The following is a 26741-nucleotide window of genomic DNA, read 5'->3' on the forward strand; positions in this document are numbered from 1 at the left end:
TTTCTGTTATTGTACTTTAACTTTTTAATAGGTATATTTCTTATGCAACTTTCAAAGGGATCTGTTGAGGATATTAGGTTTTAATAATAAAACACTGAACATAACAGACGATGATAGTAATTTATTAACAAAAACTTATTTCGTTTCTTATTATCTAAACGCGAAAGCGTACGTGGTGACCAGTCTTTCATGTAAGTTACCATGAAATACATAATTATACAATTATGTACATCAATCCCTAAACTTATGTTAAAACATGTCTTATACTATTTAATGTCATATTCAACATGGGGAGTGCCTTGTACAGATGTTCTAGATTTCTTTAAAACTATTTCACTGTGCAATATATTAAACAAAAAATTTGTCAGTTGTGAGTAAAGATATTTATATCGACAAACCTGCTTTAAGTGTTCTCTTTTGTAACTTTAAACAACCCTTTGACAATAAACATAATTATATATAAATACTGTCTCTATTCAACTTTCGCAATCTCTCCTTTTCCCAGGGTAAGTTGGGGTCAGTTTCCAGTCTTACCGGCTTGAGATTGTACCCTATTTCTCACGGAGCATCTGACAGTCTGATCTCAAGCATCCTTGTTACTAGGTAACACAGTATTGTTTAGTAAGACTGGTCTGAATTGAAATGACTGACAAAGATCGTAGTAGGACAATCGAGTAAAAAGGTTAACGTGAATTCTGAGACACGTGATAAACCTAGTGTCAGTCCAAATTTACGGTTAAAACTTTTATAATATTACACAGTTCCATAATAAGATGCACTCAATTTGTAACTATTGAATAGTATTTCTTGGGCTACGTACAAAATTCACTATGTGACCATATTATATCAGCAACTCGAGAACTATAAACCAAACAGTGGCAACATAAGTGATAACATAAGGCAAAATCAAAACAAAAGGCCTTGATAATAAGATTGAATTTAATTTGAAAGCGTTACCACTGTTTGGTCGACTGTATCCCGCAGTGTGACACGTCTAAACAACTCTTTTACATAATATACTTAAACTACAAACTGTTTACAGCATTTTAGTACATCTATATTTACGTACTTTTATAAATCTAAATATACTTTTGTTACTACGCTTTCTTATTTATACTATAATACAATAAATAGACAGTTATAACATTAAGCAACAACACTACATATTTCATTAAGGACGAATAATATACCCGAGCTTTAGAATGACGTATATGTGTAAAAACGTGCACTTAATGCACTATAAATACTTAATACAAATATCAAAATAAATAACAAGTTCAACCTCGGCTTAATATCCATGACGGGGAAAGAAATCATTCGGACATGATCCATTTCATAGCTTCAGTGCATTGAGGTACATTTTTGGTAACTTAAAATATCTTGCGACTAATATCCTAATCAATAATCGCGAGTCCGATTTTGAGAGTAAACATTTATTAAGTAAACATTAATTACACAAAAACGTATATATACCTAAGTCTAAAATAATTATACAATCTCAATACCAATAATGAATCTTTAGCGTGTAATGGATTTGCAAGGAATGGATATTTCAAATACTGCTTTCTTTCTCTAAAAGTTACCATCAGAAAAAAATACTTATAACATAAGGCCTTTATGATAGGGCCATGTTCTTTTTGTTAAAAACGACTCCCGCACTAAGGTATTTAATCCTCGTGTGATGGGGGTTTTCCAAAGGAATATTTTCAAAGAAGAAATTTATACATATCCAAGCTGTTTTAAAAATTGCTTCATTTGATATCCTCCACACGCCATATAATTTAGCTAAGTATTTCTGAATAAACAAACTTCGAAATACACTTGTAAAATAATAAATTACTAAATTAATTATAAATAACAAACACAGTGCAGGCACGACTGACATAAAAGTATTATCGACATGCGAACGCCACTCAAGTACACGCAATATTTTAATATTAAATAGATTTGTATTAACTGCTTACAAAAATAATGAATTTAAAACTATTATAATTTTAGGGAGATCACTACCACTTTTGAAGATTGTTTAAAAAAAAGACACTGCCTTAAATTTGATAGCGTGCTTTCTCACTCTCACAAAAACAAAACACTTTAAAAATGGTAGTAAAATGTAAGAAGCCCCCTTCCAGATAAACTCTATACGATTATTAATATTATGTTCGTCTTAACGAAGGTACATCCACCCATACACTTATTTGAAACCTACTCAATTACTCACAGAACTTTGTATACATCCATCATCATAACAGACTAATTCAGTTAAAGTGAATCATATGGTGTTGTATTTAAAATAGAAATTTGCTTGAACTACACTAATTAAATCATGTGTCGTATAGAAAATAACTTACTACACTTGATAGTTAAAACACGTTCGGTAGTCTTAATATAATTCTGAGTATTTTCATAAATACGAAAAGGTTGATCCTTAAGACCAGTGGCTAGAGGTAATTTTGTTTCTTACACGAGAATTCATACAATAAGAACTTATTAACTTATGCCTGTGCATCTCTGCGTACTTTCTGACAAAATGCTCGCTTTGTAACATGCTGCATTACACCTTGTTTTTGAAGCAGTTCTTTGGTGAGTTCAGAGATGCATGCATTCTCAACACATTAGATATAAGCAAGCTATTACTTGATATTAAACATACATCTAATATAAATAGTGTTGCACCAAACTGGTACTAGTTTTTACTAAAGTTAATCACACTTTTCAGTCTCTAATCGTAAGCGAATGAAAGTAGGTTAAATAATAAATAAAAAATCTACTAAAACACTGCTTTTGAGTGGCAATCACTAAAGTCAAACTGCACCAATCTATAATACACTATGTCTTTAAGTAATTTATTTTACATTGATTAAAAGTTTGTCACCTGATAATAATATAAAAAGCAGTCCTCTGTTTTCATCACTGTCTTGAATACCTTGCTACCGTTGTTTCAACTTCCACCCTTAGTTACTGAAAAGCTAAACTATTCACATCAAAACAACTTCTGTGATTCGTTGCTCTTTTGTTCAACCCTTTTTTAATAGTGTCGAGACATCTGTCATACTCAAGTTCTGTGATTGCCAAATGAATCACTGATATTTTCAAGAGGTAGAAAAGTACAGCGAATCAGGCACTATGGGTGAGTTGTTCTAATTTGGCCCCACGTGTTTCTCGTGATGTCGCTTCTTCTTATCACATTTGAGCTTATGCTAGGTGGCTAGAGACATGAGTCTCCGGCGTCGCAGCTTGCGGCCGCAGCGCCTCCAGGCGGCGGTGACGCAGTACACGATGGCAACGATGGCAAGGAGTGTCATCGCGCGGCTCATGGTGCTGGGGCCCTGGCCCTCGTAGCTGTGGGACCGGGAGGGCGCCGCACCTGCCCCGCGCCAGGTCCGCGGCGCTGGCTCCGTGCCTTCTATCTCTGGGGCACCTGTGGGTTAAACTTTAGTTAGGAAAAATAACTCAATGAACAAAGCTTTTTACTTCTATCGATTGAAAGAGTTTTTTGCCCTACGGTAAGACAGGCTGATATTAGAATTAGAGTACGAACTGCTTTATCTGTATTGTGAAATTCAAGCTCATAACATAAGAAAAATACGTTTGACTCTTATGGGTTAGTTATTCTTATTGGCAATATCAAATTGTACACAGAATTATTCAAAAATCTTATCGGAATCTTATAAGCGTATTTACATCTCAAATTGTTTTGGCCGACAACGGTAGCGACAAAAAAGTAAAACAGATATTCTTGAAACGAAGCAAAATCATTTTACTGCTAACAACATTTTAAATCAAAATACAGAATAAAAATACCAAATAATTTGCAAACACGAGAGCCCATACGAAGTAACAATAGGGGACAACATAATTACAAAGCCCACAGTACAAATAGCTCAACCCTCTCCCCAAGCGCGTCTACACACGCGGCTTGCGAATTTGCTCTTGACCTTCGAAGGGACATATCAAGGTTATCCGATCCTGTCTCCCCTTCGGATGCGCCCCCTCGGTACGAGGGTCCCTTTGTGAATCTCCCTATATAATCCCTCAAACAAATACTAGGTACTTTCAACCCCTTTACATTGAGTCATAAATAGCCGGCGGTCCATTAATCTACACGTGCTTGTACGATGGGTAGCGTTTAATAATTGACCAACTGTTAAACTGGTCTTCGGTATTATTTGGTAACTATGAAAGAGATTTGTATAGTAATAAGACTCGTTTTGTGAGATAACTGTTGTATTCTATACTGTACTTTTGTAAACTGAGCAAATTGTACTCTCCAGACTTAAAAAGGAAAAGTGGATCTCAATACGTCTGTATTTTCTTAATACTTATTACCCCAGAACTTCGGATTGGAAAACCGAATTAGTTGATTCTTTATTTAACGTAAATAGATGTGATTTGTTTCCATAAAAATGACATCATATTTAACTCAGTAGTTCTATTTTAGGTCGGTTTTATGTTTTTATTGTTAATATCAGATATCAAGTGTACGCGTCACATACTTTATAATGTATTCTGATAAACCCGTATGAATTGACTACGCTGCATTTAGACTTGTAATTTATATTTAAGAAATGTTTACGCAAGAAATTAAGTTATTTTTAAAATTAAGTACCCTGACATAGTGTGTGATTAATGTAACTAATAGTATACTAAAAAAACTTCAATAAATAAAAATATATTCGAGTATCTTCGAGTATGAAGAGATAACCCTTGCGTCATTTTAGATAATTTTCCATTCAACCTATTTTTAAACGTAACTAAGAGGACACGTTATCAATAGATGATATTAAAGATAACAGTATTCTGCTCTGCAATTTATTTTTCCTTATACAGTTTATTTTTAGTTCTATTGAATCATAATTCCTATGTTGGGAGTAAATGTAACACAAAAAGGACTATTTGAAAAAAATAAACAGAATTAATTTATTTGTACTTGTGTTAATTGAAGTTTTTATCAGTCATCATATTTTTGTTATAAAACACCGTTGGCTATTCGTAGTTTAATTGAATACATACAAAAAATATTGCGAGAGTATGTTACAGAGGGTTATCTATATACATCAAGGGTAGTTGATAACATAAGAGATAATTGCAATACATCAGCCACATCTCGTATAACATGTGCAACCGTTGCGAGGGCGCATCAAAGCAAGGGACCCCATCGACAGATCAAATTAATAACTTTGATGACAAAGGGTGGATGTGGGGAGAAAAGGGGAAAATTAAATGGGAGGGGGGAGGTACGGGAGCGAGGGAGATATACAAAGAGACAGCAATAAGTGCTCCCCTAATTGAACTCCAAATTAATCTCCAAAGGGACAGTCTCATATTTGCAGACAGATTTAATACGATCCCAATGTATTGGTGTTTAGATTGTGTCGGTCGCTACTCAATACACGTTATTGAAACGACCGCCACATAGATATAAACTATATACAGTTGTATGAGTGTACAGGATGGAATAATTGACTGTCGTCTGGGGATGTTGGTCCGATATAATTAATATGTTGGTAACTGATGTTTCCTTTTTGTTTGATACGAGATTAGACTGGTAGTAACTGTTTTGGATTGAAAAACTTTCATAAACTTGTCAATCTAACCCGACTGTGGTCAGTGTTTCTTCGAATAGAACAGTAAATAAGTGTTTACAAGATTAGTGACATCAATCGTATAGTACGCCGGTATAAATCTTGATGTGATGAGATATTAGCTATCGTCATGAATATCTAGTAAAGGGTGCTATTATGTGATGCATTTTCAACCTTATTTTAATTAGATGATTTTGCACGATTTATTAATCACTAAACTACAGAGAATTAGCAATAAATAACTATTATGCTTTAACCAATTTCTTGAGTTTTTATCTTGACACTGAAATAATAAGTTATTTATTATCTTTTTACTATACTTCTTTAACGGGATAAAAGAAGACGCCTTAACGGTGTTAGCAAGAGTAGCGTTGACTAGAATAGTATAAGCAGTATTTTGGCAAAAAAATTGGAAAAGTTTTTAAGTTTTTAGGTACTATGAGTTTAATACATTCGGCCAGCTTGCAAATTATACCATTGCAAGTTATTTTTGCAAACCATGGTCATTAAAGTATACTCATATTAAAGTATAAAAACATTGGTTCGGAATTATTACTCAAATTGTTTTAAAATATAGGCTACGGCATCTTAGACATACCGTCGTGTGTTGCCAGAGCTAACACTTAATATAACATGTGAATAAAAGTAATTAAGTTTTGTAATTGATGTCAATTACATAGATTGTTTTTTAACCTTATGTTAATTAGATGAATTTGCATGATTTATTAATCATCGAACTACAGAGAATTAGCAATGATAACTATTACGCTTTCACCAATTTCTTACAGAGTTTTTATCTTCACACTTGGTATCAAAACATTTTCTTTGTTAAGACAAACTCGGGGCGAAGGCATAACTGCACAGGTTGATCCATGACAGGTTAAGCTAAACTCTCACACTGGTACATATATATGTCTCTTTCAAGTTTTCTTCAAAGTTGATGGTACATAAAAATACTCACCGATGCTCTTAGGGTCTGTAGGCTGATGTCTGGGTGCGAGAGTGCGCGCGGAGGGAGGCGCGTGTATGGGCTGCGGGTCTACCGGCGACGGTGTCATGCATTCCGGGACAGGACGCGGCCCGCTGCCGTCCGGGGATAGCACTCTAGAGTATACGTGGAGACGACCGCCTTCAGCACGCTGGGGCAAGTCTAAAATGGAAGATAGTTCGATAGGTTTAGATCCGGCAAAGTGGCGTTTTCTGGTATCGCACGGCAAGATGTATTTTGAGTGCAGAGCGAGACTTTTTAGAGTAAGTGTAGAGATTGAGCAGAAAATAAGGTACTGCCAATTTAAATGAAGTTTAGCTACTACAGCAAACTTGTAGAGGTTAACCTAATTTGCAATTTGAAGCGGAAAGAAATCGCCGCACATTTTATGCGTCTCTTTCTGTATTTACAAGCATCTGAATAGATGGTTAATCTCAATTGAGTTTGACTGAAGCGAGAACCACCTTCACGCTTATTTCTAAGTCATTTAACTAGTTTCAGACCCAAAGAGTATATATTGATATTACACATTACATTATTGGTACATACCTGAAGGTATAATATGTACGTCTCGCAGTCGATGCTGTTGCGGTGCGGCGGCGTCCTTCAGGGAGGAAGGCAGGTGTCCCACGAGCGCGTACTGTAGCGCGGCTAGCAACAGCCAGTGACAGTTGCGAGCGGCCCCGCCCTCCAGGCACGAGGAGTCGCCGTAAACCACCAGGCGCCCAGACTATTGAAGTAGAATGAATTATCTTTGATTTATTGTTGAAACGAATAGCGACGTCACTTATCAGTACGCTCCATACTAGCAAGTGATGTTCTTAACCCCGTCATCTTAAGTGCTTTTAATCTTCCTTATTTTTCATTTGTTTAGATTCATATTATTAGATTTAGTCAAATACCCCATTTCATTTTGGGACTAGTAATAATACAATAGATTGGTTTTATAGTAACTTTCGTGAGTATGAGTTATTATAACATGATATTGAGGATTTATCTCATCATTAAAAACTCCGGTTAGTTCCAAATCAGTCGGGTAAACCTGTTACATACGTGTGAGTAGACCGTTGCTTTATTTGATATACAGCTGAATTTTGTACTTATCGCAAATGGCAGTGTAAAAATCGAACATTTGTAAGGTTTTGTAGAAGGAAAGACAGTTTTGTTTTGGTGGTAAGTGTCTCGGTGTGTTAGCATTAATGAGCCAGAAGAATATCAACCCAATGGCAGAGATAGTCTTATTATATAACACTTATTAATTTTTAACAAATATAAATAATGTGTGAATACGCACCACATCATTAACAGTCAGATCGTGGATTAAGTCTACTTATTGAAGAACTCGTGGTGCTTACAGTCTTAACACGTTCCCCGAAAACTGTACGTATCCATTATAAAAGTATAGGTGGAGTGGAAGTGGGAGGTTATTTTTAGTGTAATACCATATTATACATTTTGGTCTTAGCTAAAAGGCCGAGAAGCGACGATGCTCAAAAGATGCTATTTTTTTTTTAGCGGCGACCGCGGGATATCTATGGCTCAGGCTGGCACAAGACAGATCTATCTGGCAAAGGTTGGAGGAGGCTGAGACCGCAAAAGGCGGTCCCGACACATAAAATTAACAATACTAACGTAAATATAAATACACATACTAACAAATGTAACTATAACTGTACTTGTAGAGGGAAATAGTAAAATAAAATAAAAGCCATATCATACAACAAACCTTGGGCAGTTTCTCGCTGGTATCGTTCGTGTAGTCTCTCGTTTCGCCGTCGGTTTGCAGCAGTCCTAGTATCGGCACGTCGACGGTCTGCCCCCCGCCCGACGTGCCGCCCGTCCCGCCCGCCTTCTCGCCAGACATTATCTGAGAAAGAAAAAAACAATTTTAATTATTTATTTTACTTTTTTCTACTTCAGCAGCAAACACTCACTCTCATTTTTAAAATTGTCTGGACTTCAAAACAGACAGAGACCCCTGAGTTGTAGATAGGAAATGTCGACTCTAGCGTTTTCAAAAAAGACTTGTAAAAGTGATGAAATATACTATTTGCTGAATAAATGATTAAATTTCAAAAGAAGGTTAACACGAATCATTTTCGGCAGGCTACTCTCTCTGTCGGTGGCACTGAACGTGTTAATGTCCTTCATTCATGTTTTCTACTCTTTATATGTTGTCAACCGTCACTCGAATTTGTATGTCACGACGATGAAAACCAGCAGGAAGAGGCAGAGCTGATGGAGAAGTTCTGAGGCGCTCGTATAATTGCACAAGTTTTCGATAGATAGGTGACCATCTTTGTCATAACGAGTTCCTTTGTGTTTCCGAGAGCACGATAAATTGTGTGTCACGGCTGTTATGCATTATACCTTTGACAGTCGTTACAGGTAGTCGGAAGCTAGAAAGTCTGACCAAACAGTCTTGAACAGGTTAGATAGGCAGTTGCTCCTCGTATTACACTGGTACTAAGTTGAACTCGGTTAGACTGAAAGTCGACCCCACATTGACGATGATGACTATGAAAAGCAGCGAGTGAATAAGTTTGGCGGCACTAGGTCCAGTACTATTCTGTAAATTTCTGGATAAAAACACTTACTTGATGGCCCTGATCGCTAAGCGGTGCGGTGATCAGTATTCCGTGTTCGGGAAAGCTGTGAATATGCGTCCCACTGGCGTAGTACATCGGGTGACCGCCGAGACGGAACGCGCCTTCGAATACGCGGTCACCTAACGCAACCTGTAATAAATAATGTATTTTAAACTAGAATCTTTATTATGAAGAATTTTGGTGAGCCTGGAAGTTGACCACAATATATCACGGAAAATAAATATCTAGCTTATAAATGCTATGAGGCACTGGAAAGTGGCCACAACTTATTTTGGTAATGATTAAGTCATAGATTTTTCGTGGCATTGTAGGGGTTATCCCTATAATGTCACGAACCTGTAGTAAAGCAATAAACTAATACCAATAGGTTAACGGTAGTTCTTAGTAATACTACATGAAGTATTAACTGTTTCTTTATATTTCTAACCTTCATTGTTTCATTTTAAGCGCATTAGCATAAGTTTGTGATTTATTATAATAGTACTAAAAAAACAGTTCACGTAAATATGCAGTACTGTCATTGTATAATGGAAACTGAATATGCTTATAAATACCTGGTACATGCTGAGCAAATCGTTTAGTGCTGGTACGTTAGCACCGCCCGTCTCAGGTATCCACCTGAAATAAATCAAATCAGAGATGATATGAAAGAAATGCAACGAATTCGTTTTAAGATTTCTTCTTCTCGCTGCTTAAATGACTACGGGTTTTTTAATTTGACTCATATCAAAGCTCTCTATTAATAACCACACTAATCATGGTATCAACTTAGTAATATATTTATTATTAGCACGGTAAATTACTTCTACTAGAGAAAGAAAAATATAGTAACCACACATACATTATTAAAATAAAACGAAAACTTCTTTCAATCATGCAATCATCCCAGAAAACGCCAAACATTACGTTATGAATTACAAGGGGATATAGTTAAGCCATATTACTTCTATACTAGACTATAATTAGCATGCCAACACAACTTCTATTATACATGCGGTAAATTGTCGAGTATTGCTCACCATTGCCGAGTATTCTCGTCATAGAACTTAACGTGTCGCAGCAATGAAGCGTTGTACCAATCAGCGAACACGACTAGGGACATTCCCGAATCAACGGCTTTCTTCAAGGCCGCCATCTCTTCTGGGAAGTACTCGTCTTCTGGGTCCACCAATAGCAACGCGCCGTATAGTGATGTGTCGATACAGGTTAAGGGGCATCCTGTAATTAAGATGTTAGATTGGGTAGTTAGAAAATGCAGAGTGGATATTATAGGGTGTTTCGAATAAGGACGTGTGGCGAGGAACGCGACGTGTTTTTATGTTCCAATAGCATCGATTCTTCAATACAAGTCTGTCTAAGTTTTGCGATTTTATTTAGTGTTATACTAGAGTTAGTGCTTTGCTTCTGGGTAGAAATGTAGAGTAAAACTAGGTCTTACAAAAGAGGCAAGTCGAATAGACGTAGGTAGTAGACTTGGCCAAGTGGACTAGGACTTGACCAAACTCTTTAAATCGATGGGTTTCTGACGAATTTCTGAACTTATTTTCAGTTTGGTTGCATCAATATTTAAAACCCAGTAGTATTCCTGTACTCGTTAGAGGTCTGATATGAGCAATTATCGCTTGTACGGTACTCTAGAGGGTTGCAATACTTGAAGCAATAGAAACTCACCCATAACCTCCAAATAGAAGCCGTGCTCTCGAAGCCGGCGGTACATATCGCGGAAATTGGTGTGAACATGGTCTGCGTGCCAGTCCAGGGGGTCGTGCTTGGCTCGAAGGTCGTCGCGGGGGAAGTAGCCTCCCGGGTAGCGGAGACTGTGGAACTGGTCCCACAGGAGGCGACGAGACCGTACCGGGACTGGTATTACGCGAGCACTGGAAATGTAGTTCGGTATTAGTTATGGTTACCGGCACGGATCTTGAGCGCTCGTCGGAAGAGTGGGGATCGCTTTGCGCATCGTACACTCATGACCGAATAAAACGCCAATCTTGAGCCGTCTTGAGGTGCATGCAACTGTATCAAAGAACGAATCACTCATGACGGTTATGACGCGATGCGCTGCGGGACATAATAATATACAGGTTGGTATTCTTATTACTCAAATAAATTACGCTCGATTTTCCCTTAAGCGTGGAATAGCAACAGGTTTCAGTAAAAAAAATTAACGATTGATTCGTCTTGAAATTACACCATACAATATGTTTCCGCCAAACCGTTAACTTTTCTAATATATCTATCTATTAAAGTTTATGCTAATATTATTTGAGAAGATTCGCTTGAGAATTGATTAGTTTACTAGAATAATATTAATAATAATCTACTAAGAAAAAAAACAATCTTGTTAAACTAAAAAGGAACCAAGCAATAAAATCGATTATGGAATAACAAAGTTAATTAATGCGTGTCTGTATATAAATGATGAGTCACGCTTCTGTTACCGATAAAACAAAAACACAAAAATCTTATTATCAACACAGAAAATTATCGATTACGATTTGATAGTCGATTTCCACGTTTTTATGTATCAAATAAAGTATACTTTTACTATTACACGGATCTAACCCGAGGCACACCCTATACGGTGATTGTCGGTGTGATAACTGTTACCTTTCGGTACTGTCTAAAACACCCGAAGTTCAAACAATATTGAATAAAAGTTTTTTTTTAATATTTACCGTACAGGTAGCGTAAGTGTTGCATTTTTCATTGTCTTCTCACCGGAGTCATCGTAGCTCTCTACAGTAACGTTGACATGACCCTGTTAATATCGTATATCATATATTAATTAATAGTTCATGTGCGCGAAACAGTAGAAAGAAAGGCCATATAAGAAAAGTCGTAAAATTTAGTAAATTATTCACCTTTGACAGTCACGGGTAGTTAGAAGCTAGAAAGTCTGACAATCAGTTTACAGTAAGAGGTATCGTGTTGCTCAGGTCACTGGGTTGAAGAGGTGAGATCGGCAGTCGCGCCTTGCATACATCTGGTTAGACTGGGAAGCCGACCCCAACATAGGAGAAGGCTAGGCTGATGATCATTCGGACATTATAAATATATATACCTCAACAACGCCATCGAATTCAGCGCCTGCCTCCATTACGGTAAAGCTGAGAGCCAGCCAACCGGACCAGGGCCACAGGATCTGACTGTACTCGACCGACAGCGAGAGTAACACGCCGTGCGGCAAATGTGGGTGCCACGATACTTCTTTCTGTTAACAAGAAAAATGTTTTGAATATTAAACCTTTAACTTAGATTTTATTTTCGATGCGCGATCATTTTTGTTTAAAATGATGGGTCTATGTCATAATTCAATGACAATAATTCGTACTGTACGCAGGATATGACACTTTTCTAACTCAAATCTACAAAAGTCTTCAGAAGAAAACTGAGGGTCGCATTTATTAGAGTATATAATTTTTTATTATTATTTTTGAGCATTTCGGTTAATACTTCATGGAAATGGGGTTGAAACAGCCATTCCGAAGACATAATGCCCCGAACAATTTGTTATCGGTGTCGTTAAAAACAAAAACGGTTTAGATAAAAACGAAGATGGCTATAATAAGCGTATTGCTGAGGCGTTCACGCTTTTCAGAAAGAAATAGCGGAAAAAATAAACAATTTAATAATATTAACAAATTTTCACTCTCATATCTTGTATAATAAACATGTTTCTTCAAGTAAAAAGGACAACTCAAATTTAGCTATCTGTATTATTATTTTTTTCTCATTCTGTGTTAACGTAATTGGTAATCCGTGTTAGCATAAATAAATAAATAAATAAATAAATAAATTATAGTTGTATAGTATAAAAGTATATTTCAGCTCACACAAGTATTTAAGACACGATCTTGAAACACTGAACATTCTTAACTAATAGTTTATTTATGTAAAACAGTAAAAATACACAACATAAAGGAAAATATTACAATTCAATTAAGTGCAAGAATTAATCAGCTTAATATTCACGCAGAATTAAGTATTTTTCAATGTGAAACAACTCGATTTAAAAGCAATTTACCTTATCGAGAAAATAATTCGTCATTGTGCTGTGTATATTGAACCGTAATATGTTATTATTTTTTATATTCTAGTGATTCAATTGTATTTACGAGAGTTGATAGTAAATTTAAAGTTGCGTAAACTTTATATTTGCACGGTCCGATTCCATCCGACAAGGACAGAAAGACAGATTAAAAAGTTAGGTTTGGTAAATGCCATCTACTGCCAAGGAACAAAGCAAGCTGGCATTTTTTTGTCTTAAATTTTCTCTTGTATTTCTCTGAACGAAAGTTATGAAGTTTGTTAACGTGAAGATTTTTTTCTCTGGACAAACTATTTACGATTTTTGCCCATGGTAGCGAGGACAGCGAAGGAAAACGCGTGCGGATTATCATTGAACAATATCGATTTTATATAAAACTTACCACACCCCTACTTTATAAATCAATTGCCCTCTTTAGATCAGCGACAAGTGCTGTACGCGCACATGTACTATAAATGAGTAAGAGGAAAACTTACAAAAAAAAGTAACGTACCACTTCACCAAACGTACTGAAAAACTTAACACGTCGAATGTGAATGTGTATAGATTATGAACTAAATGAACCGGTCGCACTGGAGGACAAAAGGAGAGGTCTATGTCCAGCAGTGGACAGCTAAATGCAGTACTGCTACATTTTTTTAAATGGAAGTAGGTCGGTGTACAAGAAAATGCTACGTACCACTCTTCCAGACACCCCTAGGCCGTTGATGACGGTAACGTTGGCAATAGTCGGCTGCGCGCTGTAGTACAGCGGCTGGGTGCAGTACGGCCACATGTACTGGCACTCAGTCAAATCGATGTAGCTCGGACTTAGACTTGCTTGAGGCTCGTATTTGCGAAGGAACTGAAATTGGTTAGAAGATCATATAGGACTGTTTTTTATAGATATGTAATAAAAATATGTAGACCTGAAAATGTACTTCATAATTAGCGCGTTACAGAGTATAATTACAGTTAACAAACTACTTCGTCTAACTTTATTATATAGTGGGCCTTATGTACCTAAAGATTATGAAAAAATCATTCAACAAATAAACACAATTTGGAACGGGCTCTGGCCGTTGATCATTGAACGAGAAACTTCAGTGGCTCAAAATCAAGCTACATAACAAAAATCTGCCAAAACAAAAGAATACCTGATAAGCGCTAATAAGGTCGAGTTTCCCGTGGCCCTGCTCGAACATGTTGGGCCCGGGTAATCGTAGCGCGGTCATACACAGCGCTTGCTTCACCGCCGCCGGCGTTAGATTGTGGCGAGGGACGCCGCTTGCCAAAAGTGCTATAGCACCAGCGACGACGGGCGAGGCTACTGATGTACCTGGTAAAGTAACATTTCAATAAAATTATTATGGACTGGAATGAAGAGGAAGACATGCCTTTCAAAATCAAAGAGTTTTTATCTCAAATAGGCTTTTCCAGGCACCTTTCGCGGATGATACAATAATAACGCTGATAATAAATTGTAGTTCGTAGGAAATATTCAATATTTGGCTTTTCTTTGTAACAATGACACAGTGCTTATTTTAGTTGATAATAATATTGTCTTTTTAAAAAGATCATTCTGTTTAAAAGGATTTTATCGACAAAATCAAACCAAAACTATGTGACTTTATTGAAGAAGGCCAAAGACATCATATGTTACATTAATATGTCTTTCTTTCTAAGGAACAATGCCATACAATTGATAAAGATCCTTTGTAAACAGAAAAGCATGACAGAGCATATCAAATGGTAAAAAAGAGAGAAATTAATTTCGAAAAACCACGCCCACACTTTGGACTTTAAATTTTCGTTTGTCACTGTTACTAAGGACTATATTTATGCATACCTATATCATCATCAAGATATGTACACACGTATTAAATCGTAGTACTGTTGTTACACGAGTAGGCAAAAGTAATTGTTTTCATAATATCCGCAGTTCATGGTGAGGTCATTGTCATCATACAAACTATCATTTAAACTATCATTGTTTCAACATACCATACAACTATGTATTAAATACCATATCACGGCGCAAGGCAATCAGACAAAAGTGTATCTATGACTGCACGGATAGCTGATAGGACCATGTCAAACCCACCGTGAGACATGCTGAATGCCTGTCCTGAGTGACTGACTATCTTTGCGGATGTAAATTGAATATTATTGAAATCTACGCGACACAACGAATAAACTCCGTAGAGCGGGAGTCGTTTTTATATTTTAAAAAACTTTATCTACATAATATCACGTCTCAATACTGATCTTCAAAATATTACATAACCAGTATTATTTGTGTTATCTGAATTCTCTCTGACTCCATCTACACAGTTTTCAAGTTACCCTTTCAAGCTACCTCTATAGAAACAAGAAGGTCGTAAGTAAAATCATGAGTAGCTGCTAGAAGTACCATCAAAACTCACCGCTTAGAGAACGGCAACCACCAGTGACACTGGACCCTCTCACACCGCTGCCGTACGTGACGATATCTGGTTTCATGCGCCCGTAACCCTAAAAAAAGGAATGGGTCAGATGTAAAAGTTACATAGCTTTGTGGGCGGATTTAGAGGAGGTCGCAGGGAGATATCGGCTAGCCTATTAACTAAATGTTTACAATAATTGGATCCTACTTATTAATAATCCATTGAAGTGTCCAGTTTGACGTATAGTTGAGACTAATAAAGAAACTATTCACTGAAAAGATAAATTTCCTTTACTAAATACAACACCTTAATGTATAAAGTATTATTAAGGTTTTCTAAATCTAGTTCGTAACAGAACATTTAACATAAATGATTCGGAAAACAAACGAACGAGAATTATCTATTCGATGACCTCGTCGCCGGATGTGTCGGATCTTTAACCCTATGACAAACGAATCATTATGGGCTGCAACAATAATTTGTACATTATCTTGCTACTGATAATTTCTATAATCAATCATACACATATCATATATCCTGCGTCTTAACTGACCAGTGATGTCATATAGAATAAATATGAAACACATGTTACCTTATTACACTGTCACAAATATTTAGTCAACAGTCAGTTTAAATACCCGTTAACCCTATATTGAGGTGTCTTTATCCTTCTTTATTTTTTCCCGTAAAAACCTGTCTAAATTCCACTAGGATTCCCACTCCCCCGCTACAAGCAAAGCACTTAGCATTTAGCTTTAATGCTTGATTATTGAATACATATTTCTTTAAAAACAAAACAAAAAAAACATCCGCATTATAAGGTATTCAACCAAAATCCCATTATTTTTTTCTCGATAAAAGTTTAGAATAGTCTTACGTGCGGTAATTCCCAAGTGGTCATCCCTCTAGAAGAGAACTTGGCTATTCTGTCGTCGAACCCGATGCCGCCGACTCCGATGACATCCATCTGGTCAGCTGGGTTGTTCAGGGTGCCGTACAGGGGCCCGTCGTTTCCTATCGCCGACACCATTATCACCTAAAAACAATTTCACATACATATTTGTAGACGAAAACAGAAACAATTGCAAGATTGGATGCTGTCACTACACGGTTTGAGTAGAGATTCATCGTCTTTGTCACATAAAATATGTGAAGTAGTAGATGAAATAGTGGGTAAAATTGTGAAGTGTGACATTATAATACTTTATGTACTTTCCATTCACCTTGGTTTTTACACTATAAATAAAAACGAGTAACATTTAATACGAATAAAATTTGTTTGTTTTTAAATTCGATGATTTCATATTTAATTACATTACATGATTGTCGATAACAAAACCGAGAACTTCAAAGTACACGTAATCGTCAGGAAGCCAATCCGGATGCAGATTTAGCGTAGTGACGTCATACATAGTCTAATCGATCGCGCAGAAAACGAATCAGAACTAAATTTATATGCTGCTACAAACATTAGTTATTTAAGTATTATTTAAAATTAAATTTACATAACCGTGGCGAATGCACATTTATTATTTGTACGAATAAATGTAGCCTTCGCGTTAAAATATTGTTGCATTTTACAGTTAAGAATGAGTCATTTGAAAATACTTCTGTTATGCAAAATATTGTAGATAAATAATGTTTTTGTAGAGAACCGGTTACGATGTTTTGGTATAACAAAAACCAGATACTTGAGTTTAGACCAATGTGGGAAACACTGTAAGGTCACTCTAGACTTGTAGCCACATTATTATCTCATTAAGCTTTTTTCGAATTAATGTTCTTAAATCAAACAACCGTTTTCTCAACTCTCCTTTTATTTTATTTCACTTGTGTGACAAAAACGATCTGTTATTTAACTTCTTATGTAGGGCGACTTCTGAATAAGTGATTGAATTCGGCTGACACCGTTACCGGACCTTAATACCCGGATCTTGATACTTTTAACTTAAAAGGCTAACGAGCCAGTCGTGCCTGTGCTATGAGATCTGTCGGCCAGTTACCGTTGTAAAAGCGAGACGCTGTCTCAAAAGTCTTAAGCAGTCAAAGTAATTTAGTAAGTAGTAATTTTAAGTTTTCACAAGACAGAAGGTAACAGGAACCAGAAATATCTGACATTTATATCTGGTTTTGTTTCTACTCTAGCATATCCTTAATTTTTTAGAAAAACAAAAGTCGTGGCAAATTGTAGGTAGCATATAAAGAAGAGTACCATCAAAAAATACGAGAAAATAAAATGAACCTTGTGAAATATCACATAGGGTTGATAATGGTAAATTATAATTTATTAAATCATCAATTATCTTACCTTATTTGCGCTGAGCTCCCAAACTTTATCAACGAATGGATGATCCATAAAATCCGGGCCACCAATACTTAGGTTCAAAACGTCGATTTTTCGCATTATGGCGTAGTTGAATGCGTCCAAAAACCATGAAGTGTATGAAACCTGTACAAAGAAGAAGAAAAATGTTAAATATACCTTGGATTAAGTAATAAATAAGAGCTCTTGCGACATTGCGAAGAGGAAGGGGAAGGGAATGTGTCCTTGCATACGATATAATTAATATAGGAGAAGTAAAAGAGGGAGAGCTGTGCCCACTGCCCAGCAGTGGGATTGCACCGGCAGATGTGTGTAACAATGTTAAATATAGTGTTGTTTCTATCCCAAATTATATTAAAAGTAAACACATTAACAATGACTTATAAAAAAATGTGGGAAGGCCATTGTCGCAAGTAAGAAACAATTTTTATTCAGAGATTTGATCTGTGAATTTCCTGACCTTGACTCATTCTGTTGACAGTACACGTTCCATACGAACCAGAATTATTGTTACTAAAAAATAATTGAATCGAGGGACTAAATGCCTATGAGTCCTTTTATGAAGACTCAGATTATAACCTAGTAATTAGACTATTAGACTAGACTGCCCAGATAGCCGAGTGGGTGAGGTCATCGCGCCATAACCCACTGAGCGCGACGTGGCGCAGGTTTGATCCCTGTATTGAACAAACATTCGTGATATCCACGACTGCTTGTCCTGAGTCTGGGTGTCATTGAGCATGCGACTTGAAGTTTTGTGAAACCAGTCAGTCGAGTTAAAAAATATGTAATATAAACAAAATCACACGATCTACATTATTTTGCTTTTAGTTTATCTTCGAGATATAAAAGTTATTAATATAACAAATAAACGAACACTTGTCTTGTTTTGATTTAGTGGAATGATAAAATACATACATATATTTTTAATCAGATGATTACAAAATGATATCATTGTTACAAATTTGCCTTATCTAGTTTTCCGTTCTCTGGATATAGTAAACTGCGTAGCTTGAAGCTTCAGTCATCTTAAAGCATACTGTTTATCGCTTATGATAGACAAAAGTCGAATTCATTTAGTTATTATACTATAGTACCAAGAGGCATTTTCGAAAGCCAAAATACTTTGAACGTCAACCTGATTCGCTCAGTGTTATTTCTTTGCTATGGGGAACCAATACAACAAACTCTACAGTAGCACTATTCCGTACCTGGTTTTATTTTTTAAGGACTTTTATTGTTTGATCGCAATACGCAAATCAATATTAAAATATTAATGACTGACAAAAGGTCAGCGGCCAGTCACCGATGCAACATACAACGTACGGATTTATACTGATTTCTCTGTTAACTTTTTTACTAAAATATGTATTCAATAAATCCGTAAAAAAGTAAACTGAAAGATAGATAGATGATACCAACCGAAACATTTGATCACCAACAAATTTATGACCGTAACAAATATTGCTCAACCTTTATGTTGTATAGTCTTACGACGGACGAAAAAATGGGCAGACATCGTAGCCTTACATATAAATTTCCATTTTTACCCTTTGGATAATGAACCCTAATAACATAAATATTTACTTTATGGATCTCATAACCTAATTTAATTGATCGTTGTATTATCTTTCCCGGCATAAAACTAGTAATAATGTAACCGATAAAAAATCTTATGAGATATGTTGATAAAAGATATAGAATTAAGTGTTTAACGCTATTATATAAGTAATAGAATAGTTACATATTTAATAGACGAATAGAGGAATAAAAGATACTGAATATAATGACCTCTTCACGCCAATTAAGAACTGTTGATAAGCGCAAATACATACGGAAGTTTATTATATAGGAGACAATATGTTTTAAACTATACAATATTGTACAAGAATGAGATATGAAACGACATTATATCCCTTTATCTATATAATAGAGAATAGAAATAGCTGTGACTATTCACTATCTATAGAAACTTGTAAGAACGTGACTCTGCTACAAAATGTTTACACATTTTTTATTGTCAGATATTGGCCTTATCGTTGCTCTCATATTTACAAAAGCAAACAATGTTATCTAATTCTCTTACTGCGTCTCAGGATTTGCTGTACTTAGCCAGAATTTAAGGAATTGTAGCATTATTGTATTGTTCATGACAAAAATATACATATAGGAAAGCGTATTTTGAATATAAAATTATATTATTTTGCTTCAATAATCAGTACTTATTTACATATTTCAGCAAGCAATGGGCAGTCAGGAAAAAAGTCTACTTTCACTTTCTCATTTAAAAGTCACCGGCACAGTAGAGTGCAACTGGTTAATTAAATAGCAGGGCTATGAAACAAAAGAATTACGACAGACATATAAAAAAAACAGTTAATACTACGTTTACTCATCAACTTACGTTGCTGACCGTACAAATGTATTTTATTTATTAAACGATTTACACGGCTTGAATCCGATAACATACATATCGCATGAAAACTTAAACTAAATTATTTTTTAATGAAAAACTATCCATGGTGTACATTAAAGAATATTCTAATCTAATATAGTTTACCTGATTATCGGTAAAGACCCGGAAGATATGAAGATCAGCATCGGGTGCGAAGCCAAGGCAGTCGGCCCTGGAGGCGATGACCCCGGCTACGAAGGTCCCATGCCCAAGCGCGTCATCGAGGGTGTTCTCCCCAGTCCAGTCTGTCCGCTCCCGAACTCGTCCGAAGTGCGGGTGGTTGCGTGCCAAGCCGGTATCGAACACCGCTACCTTGATACCCTCCCCTAGTATTGATTAGAGTTTATTAATATACTGGTAGTGTTCTCATTTTGTCTGTGTATAGAGTAATTAGCTGACAGTTTAATTGGGGTATATATAAGTGAGTATGAAGGAAATATGAACGAAAGTACGACAAATATATCGGCCGAAAAGTATCTACTATCGTCCGATAAAGTACGAAATCTGCAAGGGCTTATAAAACAAAACAGAATAAGGCAAGTGAGAGTCTAAAAATTACTAAATAACATTAATAGTTATATATTTTGGACATTAGCGTATAACAGTCAAAGTTGCAGGTAGGCGGACAATGAAACTAAGACATGTTTTTCTCACAAGGTTATTTTCATTATACTTAATTATGCCTACACTACAATCTGTACAATTACTTCTGATGACTGTTTTGTTAAAAAAACTATGTTGAAGCTTCTATTTTTTACTTGAATTTGTATTTCAACTTTTGTTCCTTTTACTGGTACGTGGTATGGTCAATTTAATCATTTTATGAAAACTATCTTAGTATGGTCATCTTTTCAGATTTAGGTCCCTTGCCAAAATTATAATAAGTATTTATATTACGAAAATAATATTACTACTATTACTAGTAAATAATTATGTATGAAATAACTTACCAGTCACTCCAAGAGACCATAGCAAATCGGCCTTCAAAACAGACGTTATTTGTCGAGGTACAGTTCGCAACAACTTCCTAGATGTGTACCCACCATTCTGATAACAAAATAAACAATATTATACAATTAATTGCACACATGTAACATTCTAGATCTCTCTCATGTTCAATTTGTAAGCATTATTATGGATGACCAAAGTAGGTACTCGAAATTATACACGGAAATATGTTCTAGTTTTTTAATACAAGAATGATCATCAAATACGTTACACCCTATTATAAAATGGGGTAATCAATATTAGTTTGGTAAATAGAGGTTCTTAGATACTATTTCAAAACTACGAAACTAATTTTAGGTGAACTTAGTTGGTGAAGTTGTTTGCAAGTGTTTATTTCCGAGTATGTTTGCGTTGTTCCATGTCTGTCTGTGATATTTACGCGTCTTACAGACACAAAACAGTATCAAAACAGAATCCTCGATGGTACATAATAATTTGAACTTTTGCCAGATGCTAACTGGGCCAAGCAATAGTAAAATAGCTGATAAGTAGCAAGTATCGATCATGACGATCAAACGATTAATGAACACCGTTACTTATTTATGTTATTGATCAAGGTATATGTTCTGAAAGGTCACCTCTATTGCACAACTTTTTGTGGTTTTATAGTTTCTTTTTTGAGACAGTGTATCGAAGTTAATTTTAAGGTTCATATTGGTAGAATAACATAACAATACAACGTTAAAATTGCAGTATTTTAGAAATGGATTTGAAGACAAGTAAATTAGCTCTTCAACCTGGAAAGCCATTAAGTCACTGGAAAGTCAATAAGAAGAATTCTAATCATTTTCTATTCTGTTGTGATATACTATACTATCTAGTCCTCCCAAAGGTTGTCTGTGAAAGATCGCTTTTAGCTATAATACCGCCCATTGTGGCACCAACTAACTATTTGTATCAAATCCTGTACTTATGTGGTGTGCAGTATACTATCTATATATCTATTTATAGTATAGTGGCTCTCCAACAAGGAATGGAACTAGCTAGTACAATTGTAAACGTCAGTAGAATTACTTCAAGTGGCTGCCTGAGGGAGCGCAGAGATCGACCGCGATGATTGCGCCAACCAGCGTATAAGCACCCAGCCGGTCCGCAGTCATCCTGGAAAAAGAAACATAATAAACAAACGCATTCTTATTGTTACTTACTACTATTGCAGTAAGTGTTGGCATGAAACAATATTACAGCTAGCTGTCGATTAGTCCGATAGGTGAAAATAACTTCAATTGCTTAAATAAATGCAGTTTGCTTCATGATGACATATTATTTTTAAAATAACCTCATCGATTTTAATCAAACCTCTCATCATGATGAGATATCTGAGGGACGAACACTTTACATTTAGGAGATTTTGAGCTTTGGTCAAAACACCACATTAGTTTACTATGGGTTGGCGATTTTAATATTTTGAGTGTTGATCTTTAAATTGAGGTTTGATCATGACGTTACGTCATACGACTAATAATATTGTACTTCACTTGCATTAGGATCGAACCTACACCTCGTACATACAAATCCACGCATAGAACCGCAAGGCTAACACAACTCGATAAAAATATCATGCTTAAATGATATCACAATTATCGTCGTATATAAAGTAATCATTTATAAACAAGACAAAAATAGAAGGCATCGTAAACAAACAACATTTAGTGTTTACTAGCTGACTGTCAACAATACTAATGCAAAATCTAAGCTTGAATGTTTGTTTGTGCATCAAACTGTAACACTTTGTAGTAATGACATAAAACCATGTAGTTTTAGAATATTAAATTCAATTTAATTTTCAAATCAATTTACTGACAATTGTGTTTTGTTGACCACAAGGCATTCAACCAATCACAACACAGCATGTAGCATGTTATTCAAGGAAGCAACTGTGAGTCTGTTTAGAATAGAAATCAAATACCTCGGGTATATATTTGATTGTGCGAGTGACTTGTCTTTGTGCAGTGACACGCTTTATGGCTGGATGATCTTTGAGCGCATCGAGCGCTCGTCTGCCACCATCTTCAAGAATGATCACATCAAAGTCACTTGGATATTCATTTGCTGGATTGTCACGTCGCAGTAGCGTAAAATTTGATACCTAAAACAATAAAACAAGAATATCAGTTGTTTTGCATTATAACTGCATAAGTAACTGGATTTTGCTTATATTTATTTACAAAATGTTATTAGAAGTTGCTAAATAATATTTTCTAATAGGAAAAAATACATCGAAACCGCAAGCCTGACCGTATCTGCTTTTTTTCATATAAAAATAATGTAGTTCAGTTGTGTGGAAATTCTTTTTTATGAGGACTACTGACTAAACTATTTATTTCCTTACATTTCAGTGATACTATCGTCATAAATGATTTTAATTAAATTAACAGAACTTGATGGTTTTTAGAACAATACAATTTAATGCATTTGATTTTTAAACTGAATTCCTAGATATTAACATCGCTTTGCACATTCGCCAAAAATATTCTAAGCACATGTTAAGAAAACAGTACAATACACAATTTTAAATTATTACTATTACCATCGCCATTGCTATACATAGTCACACAAATTCATAGAGTAATAAAATGTTAGTGTGCTGTTATTTCTACATCTTTGCCAGTTGTTACAGTTAGTCACAAGCTTGAAAAGTCTGACAACCAGTATAACCAAGGGGTATCGTGTTGCCCAGGTAACTGGGTTGAGGAGGTCAGATAGGCAGTCGCTCCTTGTAAAACACTGGTACTTAACTGAAACCGGTTAGACTGGTAGCCGACCCCAACATAGTTGGGAATTGCTAGGCCGATGATGACGATGATATGAGTAAATAATATATTTTCAAGGAAAAGGTTTTATGCAAAGATTTGCTTTAAAATCTGATATATTAGCAGTATCAAAAGCAATAACATAAAGTAATTAACATTGTTATCTTATCTTCATAAAACTTAATCACTGACTTGTAAATTTTAATTGTGTTTTAAAAAAATAAGTTTCTTTTGACAGTTTCAAACACAGTTCTATATTTCAAGCACTACAAAACCAAGAAATTGATCCCACTTACATTCATTTAATTCGCAAAATATACAGTAATAGTACCGCGGCGATTAAATTACACACATCTGGACCATCATTCCACATAAAACGAGGCGTAAAACAAGGAGACCCCCTATCTCCGAAACTGTTTAATGCTACCCTCGAAGACATTTTTAGAACCTTGGCCAACACCTGGGAGAACAAGGGTATTGTTGTCGGCAATAAAAGATTGACTAATCTTCGTTTTGCTGACGACATTGTCCTTTTCTCCTCATCAGCATCCGAATTGAGCTTAATGATCAACGAATTGAACAACGCAAGCCTTGAGGTCGGGCTGAAGATGAAAGTGTCGAAGACCAAGCTTATGACAAACAGCACACAGCACAGAGTGGCTATAGGAAACACGGAGATTGCGTACGTCCAAGAGTACATTTACCTTGGCCAAATTGTGTCTTTCCAGGCGAGACAAACCAAAGAGGTTGCTAGACGCACAGAAAACGCCTGGAAAACCTTTTGGTCAATGAAAAATCTTATGAAAGGCAATCTTCCTTTATGTCTCAAAAAGAAACTCATGGACGTACGTATTCTTCCCGTTCTAACATATGGAGCACAAACTTGGTCTTTGACGCAACATCAAAAGTCTGCCCTCGGGGTTTGCCAGCGAGCCATGGAGCGCAGTATGTTAGGAGTTAAACTGGTTGACCGAATACGGAACAGTATACTGCGTTCCAAATCACAAATCGCTGACGTTGGTCTGAAAGCTGCCCATTTAAAATGGGAATGGGCCGGCCACGTTTGTCGTTTGCCCGAAAACTCCTGGGCCAAAGTCTGTACCCTCTGGGTCCCATCAAACATAAAACGGCGACGAGGACGGCCTCGAATGAGATGGCGCGACGAACTGGATGCGTACCACAAACAGTGGATGGCAAAAGCAATAGACCGGACAGAGTGGAAGAACCTAAGGGAGGCCTTTGCCCTGCAGTGGGAAAGTAATGGCTGAAAAAAAAAAAAAAAAAAAAATTTCTTTTGTATTTTAATGACTAAAAAATTTTCAAGTACCTATTATAATATTTCGTCAATGTGGCATAGCATAGATTTATAACAATACAATTAGCAAAAGACACTCGCAATTGAATCTTAATAACAAGTTCTATAGAGTTTGATTTAGGGTTTAACTAAAATTTGCTGTCTTGGGATATAAAATAACATCATTACTTTTTTTGGAAGTGCGATCTCAACACTGCATTCTTATGAATAATGGACTAAAGGGCTAAGCAGCAATCACGATAACGACCAGTGTTAAGAAAATTATTGTCCCTCCACTTCAATATAAGCGCACAGCTTTTATGAAGACTCTTATAAGGGGTAAATACTTAAATAGAGGAGAAATACATTTGATCATGATAGAAGAGCACAGCATGATTTAAAAGCATTCTAATTTAACTGAAATTTTATTTAAGAAGGTGACAAGTGTTTGTCTTCAATGTCTGTCAGTTTGCTAGTAGCCGTTAAATTTGATAGCTGAGACAATCAGTGGGGAATTTACAATGATAAACAAAACATAGTTTCATAATTAAAAAATATGAAAAGAGGGAAAAGTATAGTATTGTTGTGACAGGGAAAACAGCGTCAGTAAAATTGTATCTTATCATATACATAGTGGTTTTTGGTAGGTCACTCACCCCTGCATTCCTCAAAGCTGCATAGACATAGTTTTCTCTCGTTGATCGAGAGAAATAACCCTTATAAGTAATTATATGTTCACTGCTAACAACATCTGAATTAAATTCGTAATCAACACGATCAGAAGTGGTACTATTACACACTGCATCCACGTTCATAGGCTTCTCATCAGAATAGGCTAGCGAAATTAATTGCAGGCCGAATAAAATACCGAAAAGCTTCATACGGGTCAACCCCATGTTTGACGCTTATTACAGTTATCATTGGAATTCATGCCTATTTAAGAAAAAAATACACATTTTCCTGAGGCATTGATATACACCGTGCTATGTAAGAGATTCAATAGTCAACATTCTGTTTGAATAAATAAGTATGCGCGTATTATAAACTCCTTTATAATGATTAGGTCTAAATTAAACATAGCAAGACTTCCTCAATCCCAGTCTGAACGCAAGTGCCGAAGATAAAAAAATGTAAATTGTTGTTCTGTCACTTGCAATTGACATGAAGAAAATACTTTTATTTCGTGGCTTCGGCTTATAGGTTGATGGGTTATTGAAATGAAGGCACAACTTGAAACGTTTTTTATTAAAATGAGAAAATATTTTGCTCTCTC

At 35.8% G+C, this 26741-nt stretch overlaps 1 protein-coding gene across 1 annotated transcript; it reads right to left on the bottom strand.

Annotated features, from left to right (window-relative positions):
* Positions 1-101: 101 nt before the first annotated feature.
* LOC113494015 (membrane-bound transcription factor site-1 protease) lies at positions 102-26611 on the bottom strand. The gene is made up of 20 exons (XM_026872130.1): positions 26125-26611; positions 23331-23510; positions 22436-22522; positions 21364-21460; positions 20519-20739; positions 17944-18084; positions 16513-16671; positions 15636-15723; positions 14367-14548; positions 13910-14074; positions 12244-12393; positions 11858-11940; positions 10851-11056; positions 10199-10397; positions 9734-9797; positions 9168-9308; positions 8297-8437; positions 7120-7300; positions 6544-6732; positions 102-3418 (listed from the first exon to the last, which is right to left on the bottom strand). The coding sequence occupies exons 1-20, from the start codon at positions 26362-26364 to the stop codon at positions 3198-3200; spliced, it is 3135 nt and encodes a 1044-aa protein (XP_026727931.1). The 5' UTR covers positions 26365-26611; the 3' UTR covers positions 102-3197.
* Between the last annotated feature and the right edge of the window lie 130 nt (positions 26612-26741).

This window comes from Trichoplusia ni, chromosome 5 (assembly GCF_003590095.1).
Source record: "Trichoplusia ni isolate ovarian cell line Hi5 chromosome 5, tn1, whole genome shotgun sequence".
Classification (NCBI taxonomy): domain Eukaryota; kingdom Metazoa; phylum Arthropoda; class Insecta; order Lepidoptera; family Noctuidae; genus Trichoplusia; species Trichoplusia ni.

Bases quoted from the DNA above. Each gene is read 5' to 3' on its own strand.
- LOC113494015 (XM_026872130.1), bottom strand. From the start codon at position 26,364: ATGGGGTTGACCCGTATGAAGCTTTTCGGTATTTTATTCGGCCTGCAA. The intron at 14,075-14,366 runs GTATTCTTTTGT...AACCAATTTCAG, and splicing joins ACCTTATTAGCGCTTATCAG to TTCCTTCGCAAATACGAGCC. The intron at 7,301-8,296 runs GTTTGTTGTATG...CTACTTCAATAG, and splicing joins CCAGCGAGAAACTGCCCAAG to TCTGGGCGCCTGGTGGTTTA.